The following is a 22,590-nucleotide window of genomic DNA, read 5'->3' as shown; positions in this document are numbered from 1 at the left end:
TAGTAAATAATTTCTTTTGAAGATGTATTAGTTCACTGTAGAAGTAAATTCAATTTGTAGTTGGATACAAATGACACAAATCATTTCCTTAGTTTAAGAATCATATCTATCCATGAATTACCAATATTCCAGGACTCATTTATTTTCGGAAAGGAAAATTCGGAATTTTTTCTATTTTAGAAGGTCGAGTTGAACACTCATCTGATGATTTTTAAGAAGCCATGGTAGCAAGTGATATCTTCCAGTTTCTGAACATTTCAAAGAAATTAATTTACCAGGTCCAGGATACAAATTGAGGCTGTTGTGTTTTGTTTTCGGATTCATCGTTAAAATCTTTTATAAAAACTGAGGAATTACAAAATTATCTAATATATTTGCAAAAAGTAACAAATTAAATGTATCTTTCGTACTTATTAAAAATTCGTCAGTCATACAACTGCATGCCACAAACATGTCGATCTTTTTTGTAAAAATCACAACACATAAAGTACACCGTGATCGGCCTTAATTTTGGTGAATTCTCGGCAGAGTTCAAACATACAAGCTGGCAGATGTTTTGATTACTGATTAACCATCAGTTCACACATTATTACGCAATTATATTCTCAAAGTGTCAACCAACTTCAACAGTCGAATTGTCAAACTACACCGCCTAGACTGGTTATCGATTTTATTCGCTACCAGCGCCTAGGTAAACACGTGTATCGGGAACCAATTATTGGGCCGCTTATATCACTACGGAAAAAAAAACAAATGACGAGAAAAAAAACTATGCGCCACTTATTTTCGCCAGTTTGCAAAATTTAGCGCCAAATTCTTAAAATTATCGCAAATGGCGACATTGGCGATCGACAGCGGAGGCCCTGGGAATTACTGACAGCAGACCAACAAGCGTGCATGACACCAATATATTCCAAATATACTTCTGGGGTCTAAACAAAAAAACCCTAACTATTAGTATTTTAAAATGGAAATTAAACATCATGTAGAGCCTAAATCATCGATTGTATTATGTTCCTTTGCTGTCATGTCAATACAAAAGGTCACGTTCACTTTCCTGCGTCAAAGGAGAGGTAAAATCAAAGTGTCCTTTCCGCCAATATTTCCTGCACAATTTAGTACCTAGTTACCTCCAACCTTCTGCAAGCCTGTTTGATTAAACAATATATGAATGTAACAAACAAAAAAAATGTGACAAAAAGTAAGTTATGCCTCCCAGTTAACATACCTTCAACATCATAATCCACTTCATCAGTCTGTTTGAAAAGTTTTCTTTGTTCTGTCAACCATTTCTGAGTGTTCTGTTAAACATGAGAACAATTATTAAGTAATTAACATAACGGGCAGAATTGCTGATATAAAGACTTCACTTTATTTATAATGACTTTTTAAGTCATTCACCCTCTACCTTCTTTGTAAGTCACTTACGACTCGGCTTATGTAAATACATGGCAGTTGTCAGTCATCTGTGGCAAAGTCAACACTAGTACAAAACCTATGATAACTTATATGTTAATCAATGACAACTTACGTTAATTAAGAAAAAATATATCTCATTTTGTGATTTGTTGCTGAATAAAATCAGTGTTTGGAGTCCAGATGCGAAGAGTTTATATCCCAAGGGCGCAGCCTGAGTGATATATTATGCATCTGAACGACAAACAATGATTTTATTCAAGAGCAAATCACTAAAGGAGATATATTATTTCGATTCTAACACGTTACCAAGGATTTTAAAGTACATCACTGACAACATTCATTAAATATTTGCCTGTTTTCTATTGGTTTCTTTTCCAGCACACCGCTATGCCATTTGATGCTATGACGTAATAATTGTGACGTCAGAAATATTAATTGTTGTATAATATCACAATTTTCAGCCTTCTTTGTTTAGTAGGAAAATGAATCGGGTCGTGTTAGAATCAATGAAAACTTATTACGTTAATCAATGATTATGTATTATACTAATCAATGACAACTTATTATACTAATCAATGACAACTTATGTTTAGTGACTAGATACATGGATGGAATTCTGTCAGCCAGTAAGAATCATCAACCTGGAGGTTTCAAGTTCAAACCTTCGCCAATGAAAATAATCACAGACATTATGCCTCAAGTCTTAAAGTGGTCCTTGTTTTGTTGGGTTTAATGTAACACCAACATAAGTATATGTCATATGGTGATTTTCCAGCTTCTGATGGTGAAGGAGGACCCAACATGCACCACTGGGCATTATTTTCGACACAGGTAGTCATCTGGGTCGAACCACCAACCTTCTGTAAGCCAACAGCCAGTTTAAATCAGAAAAGTAGGTAGAGTATCTGGTCTTTATTTGCTCTCCTCTAAATTCTGCAGCATTTTCCCTTAACACAGATGTGCACAAACATAAATAGATGGTAGAAACACCCGAATCTCAGGTCTTGACTGCCCCGACCTACTTACATCCTCAAAACCTTTCATAGTGGACATTGTTACATATGAAACACTTACATCAATCAGTGATTTCTGGTCATCAATTATTTCCTCTTCCAATTCCTGCATATGATTAACTTTCTCATGGAACGTCATCATATCTTCTGACACTTCATCTCGCTAAAACATAATGTCCAATACAGAATCATAAAGCTTGAAAAATAAATTTAAACTAGATAATTCTTTTGTAAAAAAGCGCATGTCTCCCCAAATGCTAAGTCCTATAGGCAAGAAGTCAATAGGGGTCAGGAGCGAAAGTCAAAGAGACACTGATGGTTGGCTGCAATAGGGATCATCTACTTGGCATGTGACCCAGTCATCCCGCTAAATTTCAACACTCTGGGCCTAGTGGTTCTCAAGTCACTGTTCAGGCTCCTGTGACCTTGACCTTTGATCAAGTGACCTCAAAATAAATAGGGGTCATCTACTCTGAATGTCCAATCATCCTATTAAGTTTCAACATTGTAGGTCAAGTGGTTCTCAAGTTATTTCCAAAAAATGATTTTACATGAACAGGCCACTGTGACCTTGACCTTTAATTGACTGACTCCAAAATCAATAGGGGTCATCTACTCTGCATGTTCAATCATCCTATGAAGTTTCAACATTCTGGGTCAAGTGGTTCTCAAGTTATTGATCGGAACTGGTTATCAATGTTCAGGCTCCTGTGACCTTGACCTTTAACGGTGTGACCCCAAAATCAATAGGGGTCATTTACTCTGTATGAACAATCATCCTATGAAGTTTCAACATTCTGGGTTGAGAGGTTTTCAAGTTACTGATTGGAAATGGTTTTCAATGTTCAGGCCCCTGTGGCCTTGACCTTTAATAGAGTGACCCCAAAATCATTAGGGGTCATCTACTCTGCATGACCAATCATCCTATGAAGTTTCATCATTCTAGGTCAAGTGGTTCTAAAGTTACTGACCGGAAATGGTTTTCAATGTTCAGGCCCCTGTGGCCTTGACCTTTCACAGAGTGACCCCAAAATCGTTAGGGGTCATCTACTATGCATGACCAATCATCCTATTAAGTTTCAACATTCTGGGTCAAGTGGTTCTCAAGTTACTGACCGGAAATGGTTTTCAATATTCAGGCCCCTGTGACCTTGACCTTTAACGGAGTGACCCCAAAATCGATAGGGGTCATCTACTTTGCATGTACAATCATCCTATGAAGTTTCAACATTCTGGGTGAAGTGGTTCTCCAGTTATTGATCGGAAATGGTTTTCCATGTTCAGGCCCCTGTGACCTTGACCTTTGATGGAGTGACCCCAAAATCAATAGGGGTCATCTACTCTTCATGATCAATCATCCTACGAAGTTTCAACATTCTGGGTCAAGTGGTTCTCTAGTTATTGATCGGAAATGGTTTTCAAAGTTCAGGCCCCTGTGACCTTGACCTTTGACGGAGTGACCCCAAAATCAATAGGGGTCATTTACTCTTCATGATCAATCATCCTATGAAGTTTCAACATTCTGGGTCATGTGGTTCTCTAGTTATTGATCGGAAATGGTTTTCAATGTTCAGGCCCCTGTGACCTTGACCTTTGACAGAGTGACCCCAAAAACAATAGGGGTCGTATACTCCAACAGCCCTACAACCCTATAAAGTTTGAAGGTTCTAGGTCAAATGGTTCTCCAGTTATTGCTCGGAAATGAAGTGTGACGTACGTACGTACGGACGGACAGACGGACGGACGGACAGGGCAAAAACAATATGTCTCCTGGGGGAGACATAACTATTATTATGTTGGTTTTACGAAGAGAAATTTACATATGGACGAAGAAAAATAAGCTGCCACAACTGCTGAAAATTCTATCCAAACCTCTATAGCAGACATTTGGGAAAGCAAAACTGAATTTAGGCAGTTGGTATTGACCTTTACAAAACTCAGTTTTCACATCAAGTAGGTGTTTATTTTTCAGTAGTGATGCTGTACTTACATTCTGTGTCCTTAAAAGGGCTAAAGCACTGTTTTGTGGAGACATGGCCCCTAGATTGTTATAGTTATCGGACAACTCTATCTCAGCTGGTTTCCCTTCAACAGGGCCTCCTGGACCTAGCTCTTTCACTCTGAAACAAGACACAAATTTTGTTCAGTCTACAGGATGTTTAATACATTCTCTTGGAAACAATTTTCATCTTTTCAATGTTAACAATTCATTTTTAAACTGTTCATTTACAAGAAGGTAAGCAGCTAAAAACATATTTATTTCTAAGAATATGTGGCAAGCTTTTTTCTGTATCTAAATAATTCTAAGACAGATATATCTGAGCTGTTTCACTGAAATTCATGCTATTCTGTTTCGGCCCTAAAAGTTTTTCAGTTGCATTTACAATGATCAATTGACAATTTTTTTTGCATTTAATGCCAATACTAAAATGTCTGCATGTAACATCTATCCAACACTTCAAGGCCAACGTGAAATAACTTTATTTCACAGGCATGAAAACAAAATTTCTTTTTGGCGGGGATGGGTGACAGAATTTTAAAGGGCAAGAAGCTAAATGAAACAGGAGGGCCATGATGGCCCTATATCGCTCACCAGAGTTTATCTGGCCTACTGACCTAGTTTTTGACCCCAAATGACCCAGTTTCGAATTTAAGCTAAAGATCATCAAGACAAACATTCTGACCAAATTTCATATAGGTTGAGTCACAACTGTTGCCTTTAGAGTGTTCACGAACTTTTACTTTGATTTGATCATGTGACCTAGTTTTTGACCCCAAATGACCCTGATTAAAACTGGACCTAGAGATCATCAAGACAAACATTCTCACCAAGTTTCATAAAGATTGTGTCACAACTGTGGCCTCTAGAGTGTTTACAAGCTTTTCCTCTGATCTGGCCTACCGACCTAGTTTTAGACCCCACATAACCCAGTTTTGAATCTGACCTAGAAATCACCAAGACAAACATTCTGACAAAGTTTCATAAATATTGGGTCACAACTGTGGCCTCTAGAGTGTTCACAAGCTTTTCCTTTGATCTGGCCTACTGACCTACTTTTTTACCCCACATGACCCAGATTCAAAACTGACCAAGAGATCATCAAAACAAACATTCTGGCCAAATTTCATAAAGATCGAGTCACAACTGCGGCCTGTTGAGTGTTCACAAGCTTTTCCTTTGATCTGGCCTACTGACCTAGTTTTTGACCCCATATAACCCAGTTTCAACACTGACCTAGAAATCATCAAGACAAACATTCTGGCCAAGTTTTATAAAGATTGGGTCACAACTGTGGCCTATAGTGTTCACAAGCCTTTCCTTTGATTTCACCGGGTGACCTAGTTTTTGACCCCAAATGACCCAAATTCAAACAAGACCTATAGATTATCAAGACAAACATTCTGATTAATTCTCATGAGTTTCAAACTTAAATTGTGGTCTCTAGTGTTCACAAGCTTTTCCTTTGATCTGACCGAGTGATCTAGTTTTTGAACCCACAGGACCCAGATTCGAACCTGACCTAGAAATCATCAAGACAAACTGACCAAGTTTCATAAATACTGGGTCACAACTGGCCTCAAGAGTGTTCACAAGCTTTTCCTTTGATTTTGGCCTACTGACCTAGTTTTTGACCCCACATGACCCAGTTTCAAATTTGAACTAGAAATCATCAAGACAAACATTCTGACTAAGTTTCATCAAGATCAGGGGTGTGGAATTCCTATGTCCGACTTGTCCGACTCGGGACTTTTTGACTGCGGACAAGTAAATTTTTGCATTCCGTTTGTCCGCAGACAAGCACAAATTTTCTGGTTTGAAATGAAAAAAGGAAAGAATAATTTAGGAACGCTGAACAGTACTTCAAATTTATGGAGTTTATAACAGAATTTGATGTACGAAACGGATGTTTAACCCGCCAAGGGCCTCTCAATTTCTCCAGTTTTGGAAAAACCATACTGTGTCTAAATTTAGCAGCTCTTTCTCTGCGTTCTGATTGGTTCCCTGTCATGCTCTCGCGTGATTTTTGCACACGGTAACATGTCGAATAGAAACCGGAAACGTAAACAATTATCACAATGTTTTGGACAAATTTGTTCAACGGTTACAACATCGTAACAAGTGAAAAATATTGGGATTTCCAAACCCCTGAAGATCGAGTCAAAATTGTGGCCTCTAAAGTGTTCACAAGCTTTTCCTTTGATTTGACAGGGTGACCTAGTTTTTGACCCCACATGACTCAATTTCGACCTTGGCCTAGAAATCATCAAGACAAACATTCTGACCAAGTTTCATAAAGATCGAGTCAAAATTGTGGCCTCTAAAGTGTTCACAAGCTTTTCCTTTGATCTGGCCTACTGACCTAGTTTTTGATCCCACATGACCCCGTTTCGAACTTGACCTAGAGATCATCAAGACTAACATTCTGACCAAGTTTCATAAAGATTGGGTCACAAATGTGGCCTCTAGAGTGTTCACAAGGCAAATGTTCACGGATGACGCACGCCGGACAATGACCGGTCACAGGGGCTTGCAATGTAGATTGTTGCAGTCTGAATGAACACCTGCCTATCTGCCTATATTTCAAGTTTCAAGTCAATACCTTTAATAATAGTTTTTTAATTATGCTCAGTAAATAAGTACATAAAATATGATGGCAGATTTCACCTTGCTGTGACCTTGAGCTACCATCCTGGTTCATGCCTGCTGAACATTGTCTCATCACCACCTACCTACATCCGAAGTTTGAAGTCAATAACTTGCATGGTTATTTAGTTATGCTCCAGACAAAAAATATGATGGACAATTTTGACCTTTTAGCTCAATTTGTGACCTTGACCTTTTGCCTACACAGCCAGATCAGGTGCTCTGCACATTGTTTCATTGCCATCTACCCATATGCCAAGTTTATAATCAATAACTTAAATGGTTATAAAGTTATGCTCCGGACACAAATTATGACAGACAGATGGATGGACAGACGCACACGCCATCACATAATACGTCCCATTTTTCCAAAACGGGCGTATAAAAATACAAATGGATGGGAATTTGTTGGGATTTAACTTTCCAGACTGATGCACCTGTGAAATTTTGTTCCTCAGGGATATTAGTGACTTCAAAGTATATGAATCAGAGGGAGAATATGGAGAACATTGTGTTTGTCAAGTGATTAAAGTAGCTGCCTGTATGTTCGTTCTCTTAGTGTTTTCCCTACTGAACTGATCAGGCATGACACAACTTCAGAAAAGTTCCAAGTTCAAGAGATACCCTTTTGTGGTACTTTGTGCTACTTCACAAGCTTGACTGATTCTAATGTAAACACTAATGGAAAGTCTGCTATGTAAGGCAAAAGAAAAGTCATGGTATTGCTGTATTACCTGTCTGCATATCTCAATGTGTTCAGTGTGTGTTCACAACAACTCATTCCTGGAGATACCATAGATATCTGAAATTCAAATATAACATTTTACAAAAACATTTTTTTTGTGTTGTGTGGTTAATCACACAGACACAATTACATGTCATATGGGTACTTTTCTGTTTTTCATGGCCAAGACAGACCCTAGGTGCCTATTCAAACATTGTTTCAGGCACAGGCTGACACCTGGGTTGAACCAATGACCTTTGGCAAGCCAAATGGATGGCTTCCCAACATGAAAGAACTCTACACCCCTAAGCAAGGTTTCAAAACAACAGCAATCACTTGGCCCCACAGAAACTTTATACAGTTCATTTTTATACCTATGTTACTTCCCCCAAAAGAATGATTTTATTCCTAAAAATAATCATTTAGAGGCCATTGTCAAATATAATACTAATCCAATGGGCACGTAGGTCATTCATGAAAGGGAAACTGAATCATTTAGTTTGTGTTTATGAACAGTAAAGTTTGAAATTATGCTACACAGAAGAATATACCAGCCAGAAGCCAACAGAACTAAAGAATTATTTACCATACAAGTTCTGGAATTATCACCAATGAAAGAATCTCTCAATACTTGTGTTAGTTTACTGGCTCTAAATGGTAGGTAAGCGCCAGCCTTCCGTCCTAATGCTCGTATACATTCCTGTAATAACAAACAGGACAATAAATAATGGTGCAATAAAGCTCATTATCTAAAATAGACAATATTTATCTGCCAACAAACCAGTAAGTACAAACACCCTGATTTTGGAGGTATGACGAAAAGATTCTCTGAAAATTGTCTCTTCTTTTAATTATTTATTTCCTATCCCTTGAAGTAGTTTTCCAAACTTAACCATTTTTTCTCTCATCTGGACTTGCAGCCAGTACCTATAATCTAGCATAATAAGTGTTTTGGTTCAATTTTTCTCACTAGTCAGTAACAAACTCTTAGAATACATGTATTATGAATATCAATGAATACCTTTAATGCCAACAAACTCTTATTGATCTCAGCACCCTCCATTCTCGTCTGTCTATCAGAACTTTTTGTGTCTTGTCCTCTTTCATTACCTGCAGAGTTTTAGATGTTAACAACCTGTTATTAATACTTTATATAACTTAGCAGCATTACATATTACATGTATGTCAGGAACACATACTTCCAAAAAATGTTTCCTGCTCTCCCCACAAGTTGAAAAAATGTATCAAGTGTTTCAATAAAGAAGTACATTTACAGCAAAAAGGGCAGTATCAGAACTTTAATACAATATATAAATCACAGATTTTAGTTCTTTTCTGTGTATGGAAGACAACCATGTTTTCATACCAAAATACTTACATCCTTTATATGTTTTGTATAGAAATAAAAAAAGCTTCTTTTCATTATAAACTACCTTGGCAAAAGAATATCAAAACTGTAACTGATAGAATTTCATACTTTCTTCCTCACTCACATTATCTTAACTGATCAACTTTAACATTATTTTCTAAGTTATTAAAATCTCTTCCACCGACCATAATCACCCACTAACAGAGGCTGTAGGAAAAGAGAACTGCTGCTTATCATGTGCAAAATGCTTAGATCTCCATGATGATAGATACATGTATGTAATTACGGACCTGGGATTATGATTAAAATGACAAAATCTGTGAACCTGCTTTCTAAAGCCTGAAATGTCCTTTTTTTCCACAGTTATATATACAAACTCTGGCAGTTTAAGCCTTAGCATGCTGGTCACGATTGGTTTTGCCTTTGCAACCAGTGTAGATCATGATCAGCCTGCACATCCATGCAGTCTGATCAAGATCTGCACTGTTTGCTATTCAGTCAGTATGTTTTTGGTAAGCACCCCTTTTAACAGTTAATGGTACTGTCCAAATTGAAAGACGGACAAGTTCATTTTAGAATTTAGCAGGGTAAGAGTTAAAAAGCCTTAAATCAGGACCCATTCTGAAAAATTACAGGCTTTACAGTAGAAAACCAGATTTTTCTGATCAAGTTGCCTGCAGGACAAGTCATACTTTACCTTTACCCTGCTAAATTTCTAAAATGGACAGGTCCATCATTCAAATTAGGCAGTACCACTTATTATTCAAAGGGGTGTTCACTGAAAATCTACTGACTGAATAGCGAACAGTGCAGACCTTTGCACATCTTGGTCTGCACTGGTCGCAAAGGCAGAATCACTTGCCACCAGCAGGCTAAAGGTTAATGTTAGCTTGGGTCACACTGACTTCAACTTGCCTGGGTAAGTATTGTACAAATTACTTTAAACATGTCTGAAGTTAAACTCATTTGACTTATCTTGTACCTGGTATCCGACCTTACACAAGTGGCCATCTAAAAATGGATGTCACTACTATAAAATTTAACGCTTAGCAAAATCAATCCTGAAATATGAAGTAACCCATAGGGCAATCCAACTACCATATTTTGACTTGATGTACTGATTTTTGACTTTCAGGGGCAAGTTGGCATATCCTTATTTCTAACTGGACTGTAAATAATAGGTCAAAGTAGCATCAAAACCTTTGGAACACTCTGCCTCTGGGATAGATTTCATAGGAACTTGAGTAAACATAGTGTATATTTCAGAAAATGCATTTGAAATGCTTTTTACTCAAAAATTTTATAGGAAGAAATAAATATATCTTACCAGCTAAATCAATTAGAGAAAATTTTCCAAATAACTTGTTCGTATTTCTGAAAGGAAGAAAAAAGCCATTAAAATGTCAGGACACTAACTAATTTTTTTTTTTAAATACTTCATACATTTCACACACCAGTAACTGTAATACACTAACAGTGAGAACAAACTACTGAATTTTAGTAAAAGCTGAAGTAATTTGTCTCTCACTAAAAAACAAGGACTTAAAATCATTAAATCTTGACAAGAGTGTTATTCTTGTATATAGTTTATGTAATATATATAACTGATAATGTCCTGTAGACTTTAACACTGTGTAATCATCAATATAAATAAACTGTATTTTTTATTTGAGCCGCGCCATGAGAAAACCAACATAGCGGCTTTGCGACCAGCATGGATCCAGGATCCATGCTGTTCGCTTTCAAAGCCTATTGCAATTAGAGAAACCATTAGCGAACAGCATGGATCCTGACCAGACTGCGCGAATGCCCAGGCTGGTCTGGATCAATGCTGGTCGCAAACGCACTATGTTGGTTTTCTCATGGCGTGGCTCATTTTATTTTTTTTGTTGGGTTTAGAGTCACCTCCACACAATTTTAGATCATACTGCAACTTTTCCAGCATTTGATAGAGGAGGAAGACCTCAGGTGCCCATCCGGGCATTACTTCATCATGGAACAGGCACCTGGGTAGAACCACCGACCTTCTCAGTTCTGTTAGATAGCAGGATGGCTTTCTCACATAATTCTAAACCCCAAGCGAGGTTTTGAACCAACATCTGTGAGGCCTAGGGACAAGTGATTCAAATCACTCTGGCACAGAGGCCCATGAATTGGAATTTGACTTATTTGTGGAATTCCACAGTAGCCATTTTGGCCAAAGCAGGAAATTTTAGGATTTCACTGAATGTATGAATTTAACAATCTCAAGACATTAACAAATGCAACTATTATCATATGCTACCAAAGAAAGTGACCATCAACAATAGAATTAATCAGTGGACATAAAAATGTCTTACTTTTTCCTTAGTATTATCTGAAACACTGCATGTGAACGCGAGGAATGCTGATTTGCTGAGGTCACTCCTGACGTTCGCACGTTGTTCCCGTGCGCAACAAGTCGTAATACATCATCAGCACTGGCAATTGTTTCCTCTTTGAGACCTACGACCTGAACCTGTCCCTTGTGGTCCTCAAGAACCCGTAACTTTTGTTTCTTGTTTAATAAATCGAAAACCTAAAAAAGCAAAGTAACAACATGACATTTACTGGACGATTACGCACGACTTAAAATTAACAATACCATATTTCAGTGTTAAAGGTGATCAATAAACACAAGGTATAAGAAACAGTTTATCTATGAAATATTTGAGTCAAAATCAGCACAAACACTTAGGGATGGGGAGGAAGGGAATGGATGTACATAAATGTGTATTGGGGCTGGGGTTGGGGTAGTGAGGGTGTTTACTAAGAAACACCAGAAACTGAACTGGGGGACAGTAAGTCACATTTTGAGCAAATTTGGTAAAGATTGTTCAGAAAAAAAGTCTACGATTGTTTTTAAGCTATTTTGGGCAGATTCAAGGGTCACAACTCTGGTGTTACTACTCCAATCTGGCCAATTATTAAATTCATCTATGATTTTGTGGTCGTTAAGTTCTTTTCCATTTTTGTAAAGATTGCGCAAGAAATAAAACCTTTATCGTATTAACAAGGTCAAATATACATTTTTCATTACTAACTCAAAGGCCACAACTGTGATGTTACTTTTGCGATTTGACCCATAAGCAAATTCGTCAGAGAATTCTGATCAAGTTTGTTGAAGGCTTACACAGCAATGAAGCTTCTGTTCTGTTAACAAGGCATTTTTATGGCACATTTGATATTCAAAGGACAATTACTCAGTAGTAACTAATCCAATTTGGTCCATAATCAATTTCATTCAAAACTAGAAATAAAAGCCCATTAAACATAAGCAACTATGCTTGGCAGTGATCAATCTCAAGTCTGTGATCAATAGAACAATAGAACTACAATATAAGTATTCTGGCCAAATCTTATCAAACAAGGGTGCCATAGTCACAAAATATGCCCGTGGAGAGCTTGTTAGAAGAAAAGTTTTTGTTACAGAACTGCACTGTAACCTTGACCTTAGACCTTGGGACCTGGTTCTTGTGCATGACATTCCGTCTCATGATGGTGAACAATTGTGCCAAGTTACATCAAAATCCCTCCATTCATGAAGAAGAAATGCTCGGACAAAGTTCTCATTCTTGAGTCAATCTTGAATTTGACCTTTAAGTGTCACCTTGACCTTAGACCTAGGAACCTGGTTCTTGCACATGACACTCCTGTCTCATGGTCGTGAACATTTGTGCCAAGTTACATCAAAATCCCTCCATGCATGAAGAAGAAATGCTCCGGACAAAGTCATTCTTGTATCTGACCTTTGGCCTCTAAGACTTAGTGTGACCTTGACCTAAGACTTAGTGACCTGGTTCTTGCCCATGACACTGTCTCATGGTGGTGAACATTTGTGCCAAGTTACATTAAAATCCCTGAAATTTAACCTCTAAGTGTGACTTTGACCTAGGGACCTAGTTTTGCGCATGACACTCCGTCTCATGATGATGAACAATTGTGCCAAGTTACACCAAAATCCCTCCATGGATGCAGAAGAAATGCCCCAGACAGTCATTCTTGTATCTGACCTTTGGCCTCTAAGTGTGACCTTGACCTTAAACCTTAGGACCTGGTTCTTGCGCATGACACTCCGTCGCATGGTGGTGAACATTTGTGCCAAGTTACATCAAAATCCCTCCATGCATGATGAAGAAATACTCCAGACAAAGTTGTCATTCTTGTATCTGACCATTGGCCTCTGTGACCTTGACCTTAGACCTAGGGACCTGGTTCTTGCGCATAACACTCCCGTCTCATGATGAACATTTGAGCCTAGTTACATCAAAATCCCTCCATGCATCAAGAAGAAATGCTCCAGACAAAGTTTGTGGACGCTGCCCGCCCTCCAAGGGCATTCCCATAATACGTCTAGTCTTTCAGACGGGCATATAAAAATTACCTCAAAGTGGACACAACCACCAAAAATCATTCAGATGAAAATGCCTATGACATACAAAACCAGCACTGAGGGACCGACAGAAAGCACAAAATCAATACATCTCCCCATAATTATATGGGGAGAAAGAACACATTTTTTAATTGGACTCCTATCTTACCAGAAACATGCCTCACTGAAATGTCCCTAACCTTCTGCACTAAAATGCCAATCTATACTACTAATCTATTTTCAGGTTAGTAGTACAGGCTGTCAGTTTAACACTGTCTACAGCAGATAAACTTTATCCTTATCTGGCTTATAACGGGTCGTTGCTCTGCAAAAACTTTACCAAAGAAAAGAAAAATCTGGCAATATGCAAATCTAGTCTTGGAACTGAACCATTAAATATTGTTTGGCTGAAGTTCAACAAGTAGTTCCAGATGAGTTGTTCAAACTTTTGTGAGAGAAAGACAGACAAAATCAAAATATTTCCCTACATATGGGGAAACAAAATTAATGGTCATATACAATCTTGACCATGTTTGATTGAGATTGCTTAAGGAACACAGTATCTATTAGATTGTCAACGGACAGTTTGACAGATGGCCAGACACAAGTTGATCACAGTAATTCATCCTGAGCGTATGGTTCAGTTAAGCTGAATATTGCTGGAGTAGATGTCATATTCTATTTACCTTTCCACTATAAATTTCGAAGAAACTTGCTCCAACCGCCAGATCCAACTTCTTAAATTTTGTATGAATTAATTTAAATACATCTCGTGCTGAAAAACAAAAGATGAAAGTACAATTATTTAATCCTTTCATTAAGTTTAGTGTTGGGTTTCCAGCTTCTTTATGGTAGACAAAAACCCTAGGCTCCTCTTCAAGCATTATATCTAGGTAGAACCACCAACATTCTGCAAGCCAGCTTGACAGCTTCCTAACCACAAGGGAAGTTTTGAACTATAGCAGGAAAACCTTTCCCCCAAAATTTATGTCCAAGATATAAAGAAATGACACCAGGACTATCAGATCGGTGGCAATATGCAGAAAAATAATATCCCTAAGTTTCAAGGAATTCCAGAGTGTGGTTTACGAGAAACAGTCTGGACTCTGCATGGAAAGATGAACGAAGCAGCATCTATACGCTCCCTGCAAATTTTGCTTTTAACTTGTATGCAAAAACAGATTTCTGCTGAACAAATGCCTCCCTTTGTATACAAAGATAAGTATTTCATTCCATCTTTGGCCATTGTTTAAAATCTTAATCTAAAGTGGCATCACACATATCATAACATTCCTTGACCGCTGTACAATTAAAATACTGACCAGCTAGACAATAGATTCCTTTCGCACACTCCTGTTGACCCTTGCCACCAGTAAATTCCCCTCCCATAGTCTGAAAAAACAAAAGAATTTGCATCAAACTCTGCATTGTTGAGACTTGCAGTTCTTCATGCAGGTAGTAATCCTCTCATTCTCAGTGTCACTGACTCGTGTAAACTCTTGTTAATAAAACGGGTATTTTATTTGTTCATTAATGGATCAGAAAAACATTAAAATCAATGGAAATTAGTCTCCCACAAATAATTTAATCTAAACAAAAGGGCCCTGAAGGCCCTGTATCGCTCACCTAGGTCAGTATGTCATATTCATGGTCACTTAAGTCAGTTTTAAGATCGGTGTGCAAAACTGTACATGTCATCCAAATTTCAAGGCTGTATCTTAAAAAACAAAAAAAGTAGGACAGTAGGTCACATTCCACATGACCCAGATTCGAACTTGACCTAAAAATCATCAATGTTTACATTCAGACCAAGTTTCATGAAGATACAGTCAAAATGTAACCTGTAGTGTTAACAAGCTTTTCCTTTGATTTGACCTGGTGACCTAGTTTTTGACCCCACCTGTCCCAGGTTTGAACTTGGCCTAGATATCATCAAGATTAACATTCTGACCAAAGCTCATTAAGATATGGTCATAAATGTGGCCTCTAGGGTGTTAACTAACTTTTCGATTTGACCTGGTGACCTAGTTTTAGAACCCACATGACCCAGATTCGAACTTGACCTAAAGATCATCAAAACAATCATTTTGACCAAGTTTCAGGAAGATACAGTCATAAGTGTGGCCTCTAGAGTGTTAACAAGCTTTTCCTTTGATTTGACCTGGTGACCTAGTTTTTGACCCCACATGAACCAGATTTGAACTTGACCTAAAGATCATCAAGATTAACATTTTGACCAAGTTCCATAGACATATTGTCATAAATGTGGCTTCTAGAGTGTTAACAAGCTTTACCTTTGATTTGACCTGGTGACCTAGTTTTTGACCCCACCTGACCCAGATTTGAATCTGACTTAAATATCATCAAGATTAACATTCTGACCAAGGTTCATTAAGATATGGTCGTAAATGTGGCTTCTTGTGTGTTAAAAAGCTTTTCCTTTGATTTTACCTGGTGACCTAGTTTTTGACCCCACATGACCCAGATTTGAACTTGATCTAAAAATCATCAAGATTAACATTCTGACCAAGTTTCATAGAGATGTTGTCATAAATGTGGCCTCTAGAGTGTTAACAAGCTTTTCCTTTGATTTGACCTGGTGACCTAGTTTTTGACCCCAGATGACCCAATATCGAACTCGTCCAAGATTTTATTGAGGGTAACACCAAGTTTCATTAGATTGGGCCAGAATTGTGACCTCTAGAGTGTTAACAGTCAAATTGTTGACGACGACGACGGTCACAGGACGATCACAAAAGCTCACCTTGAGCACTTTGTGCTCAGGTGAGCTAAAAAACAAGAAAATCTGTTCTCCTATGCAAACTTACATGTGTTTTACCACTTCCTGTCTGACCATATGCAAAACATGTGGCCATTCCTCCTTCAAATATACAATCTACCAAAGGCTTTGCTGTGTATCTGTAGAAAATGAATGAAGATAACTGTGATAAAGAACAACAAAAAATATTACATTGAATGAAACTACAAGATTAAAAAAAGAAATTGTCTTCAATTTAAACAATAATGAAGCTTTTCTCTTATGCTGAGATTTTCAACCAATTTTTTACTTTTCCTCTTCTCTGACAGACATTTCTTTTCATTTTTTCATTCTATAAACTGTCAGAAAAAACACTGAGAAATAAGCAATTTCAGAAGTCCTGTACATGCACTTTCCTTAGTTTTAACAAACTGCAACTTCTCTCAACAATACAAATATCTACATTTACAATTCATACCTATAAACCATTTCATTTGAGGCATTTTCATCAAATGCATAGTCAAAGCGGAAGTTTTGATTTTCCAGGTACTTCGTAAGGTCCACTTTGGTTTTAGGCTCATGTATAATCACAGTTTCTTTGTTGGGAACTGTTGTAACATTGGTCTCCTTTTTCTGAATTTCTGAAAAAGCAACAATCATGTTAATATTGTTTGATACATGACCCCCTGAAAATGCTTATATCGACATCTGGCGCAAAAAAAAGCAAGAGCTCCGCCAAGCGGGGCAATATACGCCCGAAGGGTTATATCAGAGGATGGGAGCAAAATTAAAAGAACTTGACTGTTGAAGCCCAAAGGACAGGAACAACAAAGGGAAGAAATTCAAAAAAGAAATTATAAGTCCACAAAAAAATCCTTACCAGGTACAGATATGTCAAAATACACCTTAAAAAAGGAGGTACCATCCATGTTGTACCACAGAAAAGTGGTTTTGGTTTTTCCCTACGACCAATAATAAAAAAGTTACAAAATAAGCTATTTATAGTAACATAAAAGGGAAGTAATAAAAAAAAAAAAAATTAATGTAAGTGAACAAAAAAGGAATCTGCCAAATAAAAACAAGAACACTGCAATGCAGAGCAATATACACACGAAAAAGTCATATGACCTTTGACCTCTAAGAGTGACCTTGACCTTGAAGCAAGCCATCCGAAACACGCGCTCTGCACGTCGTCTCAATGTGGTGTACATTTGTGCCAAGTTTCTTTGAAATCCTTCAAGCAGTTCAAGAGTTACAGAGCAGACACTAAACAAACTCATATGACCTTTGACCCCCGAGTGTGACCTTGACCTTGAAGCAAGCCATCCGAAACATGCGCTCTGCACGTCGTCTTGATGCAGTAAACATTTGTGTCAAGTTTCTTTGAAATCCTTCAAGGGGTTCAAGAGTTACAGAGCGGACACGAAATTGCTAACGGACGGACGGACAGATGGAAACCGGGGGTATAACATAATACGTCCAATCGGGCGTATAAAAAGTTGTTTTCAAAGTATTGTGACAATTTATCTTAGTCAGCAGTCTTAACTGTTCAACCACTGAAGTTCCACTAGAAAAAATAGTTTCAAGAATTAAACCAAAATCACTTATTACATATATGTTAACAGATCACACTTTCTAATATAGAAATTCAATATACATTTAACATTTATTAATACCCTTACCTAATACCTGCCTCAAGTCTTTAAGGTCCATAAATAGTTTTTTTCAACATTCTGGCCAATGTAGGATTTATATAGGCATTTGCTCCTCAATTTTTTTAAGGAAAAAAAATAATCTTATGATGGTGTGAAAAATTAACAGTTTTCTTTAAAGTAATATTTTAAACTATTCAGCATCAATTAGCTGTCAATTAATGTCTACCCAAAACCAGTTTGTATGCACCATTACTTAACAGGTTCAAGTCACTGATATTCTGTATGCATGTCAGGTAGAAGAATTCAACTCTGGCTATGCACAAGCCTGTAGTTTGTGAGGCAACTGATCAAGTCAGATACCAACTAGAGCTATCACTAAAGGTGATGAATGTAGCCCCACCTGCACTCACACAGAACATGAAGTCCCATAACTGTGCAGATTTTTTTCTGAAAGAACCTAACATGCACCATGCACAACTAGGGTTATTACTGATCACTTGTGTTAAGATTCACTAAATTGTATGCATGGGTTCAGGAGATTAGGCGCGCACAAGATTGCATATGCAGACTCTATGGATATAGCATAGTAACAAAAATCAAAGTCCCGTAACTCTATATCAATTTCTTTTCTGAAAGAACCTAACATGCAACATGCACAACAAATGTTGTTACTGATCACTTGTGTGAAGTTTCATTAAATTGTGTCAAGGGGATGAGGGTAGATGATGCGCACAAGATTGTGTCTACGGACAAACAGACAACCTGAAAGCAGTATACACACCCTTACAACTTTGTTGTTTGTGGGGTACAAATATATGTAACCTATTCTTTTATTTCAGTCTACACAATGTGTATTTTCTTCTAATTATGATCTAACAGAGACAATAATACCTTTTCTGTTGAGTGGTCTTACTCTAAGACAGACACAAATTTGGTGGTTCACTATAGGGTCAGATGACGTTAGCGGCCGGTATTCTAGATGTGCTCTGTACTCCCTGAAACAACAATGTCAGCATTGTATGACAAAATCCCCTTTAAAATGTTTAATAGAATAACATCAGTCAAAAAAGGGGCATAACTAAAAACAACCCAACTGGTCACGAGTATGTGTGATTGGGTTCAGCCACTTTTTAAAACAATTTTTCAGTCGTAGAAACTACTATATCTACTTTTAGAAGTGAGCACAAAACCCAATTTTATAGTGCTGCCTCAATGAAATATCATACCATAGACAAGTGACATCATTCCCCATACAATCTCAATATACTGACATCTTGCTGACAAGTCCTAAAACTATCCTCAATGCTGAGCGCAACAAATACCATTTTTCACATCTCTGGTATGACACAGCCAGGCAGTGCACCCACAACCTCACGCACTTAAAGCAGTTGCTCCACTACTAGCCTACCAAGGCAGTATCAACTGAACATGCAAAAGTCTACTTGATGCTGATGATGTTTACCACATCTTATTTGAAATGGCGGGAAAACTGTAGAAGTTAGTATACATACTATATTTTAAAGTCCAAACAAAGAGAGGTACATTGTAACCTGTCACAACATACGCCCATTACAGAAAGTCTTTAAGATGCATCAGGCCTAAAAACCTCTTTAACAGCTGTCAGTCAGGGCCTTAAAAAAACCTTGTTAGCTGACAATTGTACTTGCAAACAGGATAATCAAAGAATGAAAGTGAGAGTCATTGCTGACAATACAAGTCAGACAACTGTAAAGAGTCTAAAGACATACTTGATCATTGCGTAGAACTGCCAGTTAGGATCGGAGGTGTCATATTCACCCTCGTGCTGCTCTCGTATAGCAGCATGCTCTTTTCTTCTGTCCTTCCTTCTTTGTTCTATCCTCTCCACTTCTTTCACACAATTTGATTTTCTACGATCTGCTAAAATACAAATATATAATATTATTAGCAGGTTTTCAAACAAGAGGGCCAAGATGGCCCTAGGTCGCTCACCTGAGAAACACACCATAATTTGACCTAGTGATTTCATGGAAAAAAGTATTCTGACCAATTATCATTAAAACTGGAGCAAAAACCTTGAGTATAAATAAGTATTTTCTTTGATTTGACCCAGTGACCTACTTTTTGATCCAAGATGACCCATATACAAATTTGACCAACATTTCATCAAGGCAATCATTCTGACTTAATTTCAGGAAGATCAATCGGAAAATATAGCCTCTATTGCATACACAATGTTTTTCTTTGATTTGACCTAGTGACCTAATTTTTGACCCCAGATGACCCATATTCAAACTTGACCTAGATTTCGTCTAGACAATCATTCTGACCAACTTTCATGAAGATCAATTGAAAAATACAGCCTCTATGGTGTACACAAGGTTTTTCTTAGATTTGACCTAGAGACCTTCTTTTTTTAACCCCAGATGACCCATTTTCAAATTCAGCCTAGATTTCATTAAGGTTATTATTTTGACTTAATTTCAGGAAGATCAATTGAAAAATACAGCCTCTATCGCGTACACAAGCTTTTTCTTTGATTTGACCTAGTGACCTTCTTTTTTTAACCCCAGATGACCCATTTTCAAATTCAGCCTAGATTTCATTAAGGTTATTATTTTGACTTAATTTCAGGAAGATCAATTGAAAAATACAGCCTCTATCGTGTACACAAGCTTTTTCTTTGATTTGACCTAGTGACCTAGTTTTTGACCCCAGATGACCTGTTTTCGCAATCGGCCTAGATTTCATCAAGATAATCATTCTGACCAAAATTCATGAAGATTAATTGAAAAATACAGCCTCTATCACATACACAGGCTTTTTCTTAGATTTGACCTAGTGACCTTCTTTTTAACCCCAGATGACCCATTTTCAAATTCAGCCTAGATTTCATTAAGGTTATTATTTTGACTTAATTTCAGGAAGATCAATTGAAAAATACAGCCTCTATCGCGTACACAAGCTTTTTCTTTATTTGACCTTGTGACCTAGTTTTTGACCCCAGATGACCTGTTTTCGAACTCAGCCTAGATTTCATCAAGATAATCATTCTGACCAAAATTCATGAAGATTAATTGAAAAATACAGCCTCTATTGCATACACAAGCTTTTTCTTTGATTTGACCTAGTGACCTAGTTTTTGACCCCAGATGACCCATTTTCGAACTCGGCCTAGATTTCATTAAGATAATCATTCTGACCAAATTTCATGAAGATCAGTTGAAAAATACAGCCTCTATCACATACACAAGCTTTTTTTATTTGATTTGACCTAGTGACCTACTTCTTGACCCCAGATGACACATTTTCGAACTCGGCCTAGATTTCATCAAGATAATCATTCTGACCAAAATTCATGAAGATTAATTGAAAAATACAGCCTCTATCGCATACACAAGCTCTTTCTTTGATTTGACCTAGTGACCTAGTTTTTGACCCCAGATGACCCATTTTCGAACTCGGCCTAGATTTCATCAAGATAATCATTCTGACCAAAATTCATGAAGATTAATTGAAAAATACAGCCTCTATCGCATACACAAGCTTTTTCTTTGATTTAGTGACCTAGTTTTTGACCCCATTTTCGAACTCGGCCTAGATTTTATCAAGGAGATCATTCTGACCAAATTTCATGAAGATCAGTTGAAAAATACAGCCTCTATCACATATACAAGCTAAATGTTGACAGACAGACGACAGACAGATGACAAACGCCGGACATCGAGCGATCAGAAAAACTCACCTGAGCATTACAAAAAACATAAGACAAATATTAGGCCTTTAAATACCACTAACATTTGATTTGTGTGAATGTGACTGTGTGCTCCAGCTTGGGAGTTTTTCTGTTTTTATTTTTTTTGTTAAATAACAACGTGTCTTCTTGGAAGAGCATCCGCTTCGATTGTGGGTTCGAGCCCTGGTCGCATCATACCAAAGGCGTGAAAAGTTGTACCAGTAGCTCCTTTGCTTGGTGCTCAGCATTAAAAGGGAAACTGACTTCTCTTCTATCATACCCTCATGGCCCAGGGTCTGTGTTTTTGGTGCTCTGTGCTTCCGAGAAATCTACCCTGATACAGGATTACATTTCAAATCCATTCCTAACTTTTAAAGACATTCAAAAAACTTGGCAAACACCTTTACTAATTACATACTAAGATCACAGACACGGGTCCAGTGTATTTTTTTTTTTTTTTGATTAATATAAAAAACAACCTTTTTTCACACAAATATGCTTTCTATATGTTAGTCAAATGAAAAAAAAAAAAACGACAAAAATCCGGTCACAGTGTCGTGTATGATATTGTGACCGGATTTTTTGTCATCATTTTTTTTTTCATTTGACTATAACATATAGAAAGCATATTTGTGTGAAAAAAGGTTGTTTTTTATATTAAACAAAAAATACACTGGACCCCTGACTAAGATACTGTCTCACGGTGGCGACAACGTTAAAACATTCATCAAACCATTCATTATTTTGCCGATTTATTTATTAATTTTTTGATCCATGGAAATTAAAGGCATCAATCATTTAATCTGCCGTAACGACAACAAAACAAAAAGATTATTTTAACCCGATAATCGGTTGCTAATTGATTGCAAATTGCATCTTCTCGCGTGTCAAGATGTTTATTA

The 22,590-nt window shown here is 37.3% G+C and overlaps 1 protein-coding gene across 2 annotated transcripts in view; it reads right to left on the bottom strand.

The window, feature by feature from the left end:
- The window catches only part of LOC123524843 (kinesin-like protein KIF2A), a 35,300-nt gene that overhangs the window by 9,279 nt on the left and 3,431 nt on the right, over positions 1-22,590 (bottom strand). For both annotated transcript variants that reach the window (XM_045303357.2, XM_045303358.2), the window contains 14 exons: positions 19,722-19,872; positions 18,865-18,968; positions 16,797-16,959; positions 16,389-16,479; positions 14,883-14,952; positions 14,247-14,335; positions 11,510-11,727; positions 10,498-10,544; positions 8,823-8,911; positions 8,388-8,501; positions 7,812-7,879; positions 4,423-4,552; positions 2,494-2,595; positions 1,229-1,301 (listed from right to left, as the gene is read on the bottom strand). In XM_045303357.2, coding sequence (XP_045159292.2) covers positions 1,229-1,301; positions 2,494-2,595; positions 4,423-4,552; positions 7,812-7,879; positions 8,388-8,501; positions 8,823-8,911; positions 10,498-10,544; positions 11,510-11,727; positions 14,247-14,335; positions 14,883-14,952; positions 16,389-16,479; positions 16,797-16,959; positions 18,865-18,968; positions 19,722-19,872 — 1,509 coding nt within the window. The remainder of the gene's footprint in view (positions 1-1,228; positions 1,302-2,493; positions 2,596-4,422; positions 4,553-7,811; positions 7,880-8,387; positions 8,502-8,822; positions 8,912-10,497; positions 10,545-11,509; positions 11,728-14,246; positions 14,336-14,882; positions 14,953-16,388; positions 16,480-16,796; positions 16,960-18,864; positions 18,969-19,721; positions 19,873-22,590) is intronic.

The sequence above is a fragment of the Mercenaria mercenaria genome, chromosome 3, assembly GCF_021730395.1.
Source record: "Mercenaria mercenaria strain notata chromosome 3, MADL_Memer_1, whole genome shotgun sequence".
Taxonomy (NCBI): Eukaryota; Metazoa; Mollusca; class Bivalvia; order Venerida; family Veneridae; genus Mercenaria; species Mercenaria mercenaria.
The sequence above is the reverse complement of the archived record's forward strand: the minus strand, read 5'-3'. Positions and strand labels throughout refer to the sequence as shown.